The sequence below is a fragment of the Propithecus coquereli genome, unplaced genomic scaffold (genome assembly GCF_000956105.1).
Source record: "Propithecus coquereli isolate 6110/MARCELLA unplaced genomic scaffold, Pcoq_1.0 Scaffold246, whole genome shotgun sequence".
NCBI lineage: Eukaryota > Metazoa > Chordata > Mammalia > Primates > Indriidae > Propithecus > Propithecus coquereli.
In genome coordinates, this window is record NW_012148019.1 from 2354478 (window position 1) to 2359189 (window position 4712).

A 4712-nucleotide genomic window follows, 5' to 3' on the forward strand; every position below is an offset into this window, starting at 1 on the left:
TCATTTGTTAATTTTTTGTAAAGATAGGGGTCTCACTATATTGCCCAGGCTGGTCTCAAACTCCTGGCCTCAAGCGATCCTCTTGCCTTGGCCTTCCAGGCTGCTGGAATTACAGGGGTGAGCCACCACACCTGACCCTCTTTTCCTACTTTTTAAGTATTTTTTTAATATTCATCTTTATCTCTTTATTGGCGTAGTAGTTTTGTTTTTGCTTTTTTAGCAGTTGCTTTAGGGCATTAGTATGTATCTTTAACTTACTGCCTTCAAATGATATTATATCACTTCATGTATAATATTAAAATGTTATTATAGCATACTTCCATTTTTCCCACCCAGCCTTTGAGTTATTATAAGTTTTACTTTTTCTTAGGTTGTAAACCCTACAATCCATGCTTATTATTTTTGCTTTATAGTCAATTATCTTAAAGAAATTAAAAATCAGGCCAGGCGCAGTGGCTCACGCCTGTAATTGTAGCACTCTAGGAGGCCGAGGCGGGCGGATCGTTCTGAGCTCAGGAGTTCAAGACAAGCCTGAGCAAGAGCGAGACTCCGTCTCTACTAAAAAAAAAAATAGAAAGAAATTGGCCAAACAACTAAAAATAGAAAAAAAAAAAAAATTAGCCAGGCATGGTGGCGCGTGCCTGTAGTCCCAGCTACTTGGGAGACTGAGGCAGGAGGATCGCTTGAGCCCAGGAGTTTGAGGTTGCTGTGAGCTAGGCTGATGCCATGGCACTCCCCCCAGGTAAGAGAGTGAGACTCTGTCTCAAAAAAAAAAAGAAATTCAAAATCAGAAAAAGTCTTATGCTTACTCACATATTCACCATTTCTAGTGTTCTTCATTCCAAAGTGTAAGTCAGGATTCAGCAAACTTTTTCTATAAAGAGCTAAAAAGTAAACATTTTTAACTTTGTAGGCCATAGGGTCTGTTGCAATCATTCAATTCTACTGTTGTAGCCACAGACAATAGGTAAATCAGTGAGAATGGCTGTGTTCCGATAAAACTTTATTTCTGGAATTGGGTGGATTCGGTCCACAGGGCCAAAAAATATTTTTTGTCATCTCCCCCGCTTTTTTAAACTGCAGGTACACATGCGGTGGGCCGTTTGGTGGTGTGCAGCTCACTGACACACTTCTCATCCCGGTCTTCGCTGTCTCGTGTTTCACGTCGGACGGTTTCTACTGCTGTGCCTCCAGTGTACCCGTCTTTTTTTGTTCAGCATCCTGTTCAGTGTATTTTTCGTCTCAAATACTGCATTTTTCATCTTTAGAGGTTGATTTGGATCTTTTTTATATCTTCCACTTTTCTCCACATCATAGCTACCTTAGTATTTTACCACCCTTGTCTTGTGACTCTGTCGTATACATCACTTGTGAATTCTGTTATCTGTGTCATTTCTGACTTTATATTGATTTTTTCTCTTGATTACAGGTCATATTTTTCTGCTTCATTGCATATCTGGTAATTTTTTACTGAATGCCAAACACTGTGAATTTTACATTGTTGCTTGCTTTCTTTTCCTCCCTCTCTCCCTCCCTCCCTTGTTGTCTATCTTTATTGGGGGGGGGTGCAATTAAATTTCCCCAAATTGGTTTTTTTCTTTCAATGTTTCTTTTAGGTTTCGTTAGGCTGGAAAAGACTTTAGTCCAGATCCGATCTGGCTCCACTGTTGAGGCAGCTCCCTTCTGAGGTCATGGTGGGACTCGTCACGTGTGTTAGGGCGTCTTTCCACTGTGGCTCGTAGGAACACACACTGTTGTACCCCAGCGTAAGTTCTAAGGATTATTCTGCCTACTCCTTTCAGGTGGTTCCCCCTCGTCTTGGTGGTTTCTTCATGTAGGAGCCAGATCACTCCTCGGTCTAAGACACAGGACCCCTCTGCAAACCCCCAGCTTCCTCTCTCTCCGCAGCTGCCTCCTCCTGGTGCTTTATAGCCGCAGGTTCTAGATGCCTCACCTCCCTGAATGCTGAACTCTTTTTTCTCAACTCACTGAGACAGTCTGTTTCTCTTCTCTCAGGGGCCACTGTCCCGTGATGCTTGTTTAGTGTCTGAAACCTGTTGTTTCATGTGTCTTGTCCAGGTTTCTAGTTGTGCCAGGCAAGAGAGTAAACATCCCTGTTGAATGACAGAAATTTTGCTACTCTTTTAAATTCTTTGGTCATGTGATCCTGCTTTCATATATCTATACCTTTTAAAATCTGAGCTCACCTAAGATTTCCCACTAAATCACATTTTTAATTATAAATCATCATCTCTTTTCCTTGTGGGAATTAATTACAGTTTTATGAGTAGAATTTCACTCTTGATTGACAGAGTCTCACTCTGTCATACCAGCTAGAGTGCAGTGGTGTCATCATAGCTCACTGCAGCCCGAAACTCCTGGCCTCAAGCCATCCTCCCACCCGGCCGCCCAGAGTGCTGGGATTGCAGGCGTGAGCCACCGTGCCCAGCCAGAATTTCCCTTTTTAGAACACACTGTCAAATCCTCCTTGAACATATCTCATCACAAATGTATAGAACATGTACCACATGCTAACAATGCAAAGATGAAAAAGGATTGGATTATGCCTGCTTTTTCTCTGAATTTTTTTAAATCTGTGTTCTTAAGATGCAGAGCAGTACTACTCAAAATGTAGCCAGCATACTGCTGCCAGTCTGTGAAGTGTTTGCAATATGGACAACACAATAAGGAGCTTGTGCCAGAATGTGAAATCAGCTACACCGCTGAAGGCAGGAAGTTCTTATTGTTGAGGGAAGTAGTGTGTTGGCTTGGATGCCAACAAAGCTCCTTCTCAGCAGGCAGGTACTCAACAGCTCATAGAACAGCTACTCTGAATAACACTGGCCGAGAGTAGTCATCTGAGAATGCTTTAGCATCCCCTTTCTTGGCTACTAGGAACTCCGGAGCTTTGGGGTTCCAGCAAGTTCATTTCAATTAAAGGGTTATTTCTTCTTAGTTAAAACTAACTCCTAAGGTATTCATTTTATGGCTGATAACTGGGTTATGGGACTTCTCAGCAACCACAGTTGCGGATGGTTTTGTTTTTACACTGGCACAGACTTGGGATTGGAACCACTTCGGCAGTAGACAATGCCCGTGGGACACCACTGTGCTAGTCTGCAAGGAAGTAACGGAGCTTACGGACTCTTCTCTGGGATTTCCATTATATCCAATTTATTTTTGTGGCATTACTAATCATACTTCCCTTGTTCATAGGTCTATTTTTACCCTCTCTCTTACCCTCATCCTGAGAATTTGTTTTATCTCAGTGCGTGATTCCCCATTTCCATTTGTTGTCTAGTTTGAGTCTCATCCTCTCTGATTATTGGTAATTGTCACCGCCTAACAGAAAATGATTGTAACACACGTCAGTGAAGAACTAGCATGGGAGAGAGAAGGCAGCGAATGTGCGAACCCCTTGAAAGGACTCTTGTGTGTTCTTTCTTTTTCAGTGGAAAGCTCTCCAGGGAGCCTGAAGAATGAAGAATTTTCTAGTAGCCACACGGTCACAGTGGTCAAAGACAAGAGTCAAGGAGCCATGGACCAGCTCTCTTTGATCTTGTCTCCTGAACACCAGATCTCCCAGAAGCTCTACATCCCTCGCAGTACAGCCACTGCTGCCTTAGGGGCCGCGGCGCGGCTGGCCATGTCCAGGAGCCTCTTGCACTGGTACCCCAGCGTGAAAAGGACGGAGGCCTGAGGGAGGAAGGGAGAAAAAACAAACCAGCTGCTTGGGGCTTGGTGAGCCCCCCAGGCCAAAATGAGGTATCGAAGCAAAAATAGTATTTGATAGTTGAGGTTTTGTCTTTCTGTGTGATTATATGTTCGCTTTATTATGCTAACAGTCTATTTTGATGTGTAAGTATTGATATTTAATGTTCATTTCATTTTGCTTTTATTCTGTATAGTTTTGTTCGCCTTTGTTTTCAGTGTAGTTTAAAGGAGTTTTTGCTTTTTGTTTCTGTGCATGTTTTTCTTGTACATATCATGACTTATAAATGAAAATTAAAAACATGTTTTGTGAGCCATATTTAGCAAGACAAAATATATTCTCACATCCCTATGTCCAGAAAAAGGATGTCTGAATCTTAGGGCTGCTATTTCTATGTAATTTGAAATCTTTTATATCACAGAGCATCATTATTTCTTCAAAATATTAGGGTAAGAACATTCCCACCCTGACATTACTAGGTCATATAAATACATTTACATTTTTAAAAAATTAAGCTCTTTTCAGTATAGGCAATTTCTAAACCACAGCTGAGCCATTTTTGTGGTTATCACAGTTCCCAGGAGCCTTAACGCAGCCGCAGTTCAGCGGTGGTTTTGTGTGAGCATCTAGGTGATGTGATGTTCTCGCTCTGGAGTCAAATTGTGTGAAATGTGTGTCCGTCTGTTGAGCTGATAGCGTAAATCACCAAGAGAAAAGGCTGAAAGGTGAAATTTTAAAATGTGAGTGATACTAACTGACTTCTTTGTGCTGAAGTACCAGACTTACACCCAAACTTTAAAAATAATATTTTACCCACAGAATTAACCCCCAATACAGAATCATTTCTTAGAAGTAAAATCAGAAAGGGCTATAAATTGCTGGCGTGCTGCATGTACCTGGGTTCTTACCTGTCCACCTGCTTTTCCAAGGCCGCCTATTTTGGCATTAAATGGCAGAGCAGGTCTGCCAGTTCCTCTCTCTTTTTTCAATAAGGAATTTC

The 4712-nt window shown here is 41.8% G+C and overlaps 1 protein-coding gene across 2 annotated transcripts in view; it reads left to right on the forward strand.

Moving 5' to 3' along the window:
• The window catches only part of TDRD5 (tudor domain containing 5), a 126212-nt gene extending 122205 nt beyond the window's left edge, over positions 1-4007 (forward strand). For both annotated transcript variants that reach the window (XM_012646531.1, XM_012646532.1), the window contains one exon: positions 3453-4007. In XM_012646531.1, the coding sequence (XP_012501985.1) occupies positions 3453-3700 (248 nt within the window). In that variant the 3' untranslated portion in view covers positions 3701-4007. The remainder of the gene's footprint in view (positions 1-3452) is intronic.
• The last annotated feature ends 705 nt before the right edge of the window (positions 4008-4712 follow it).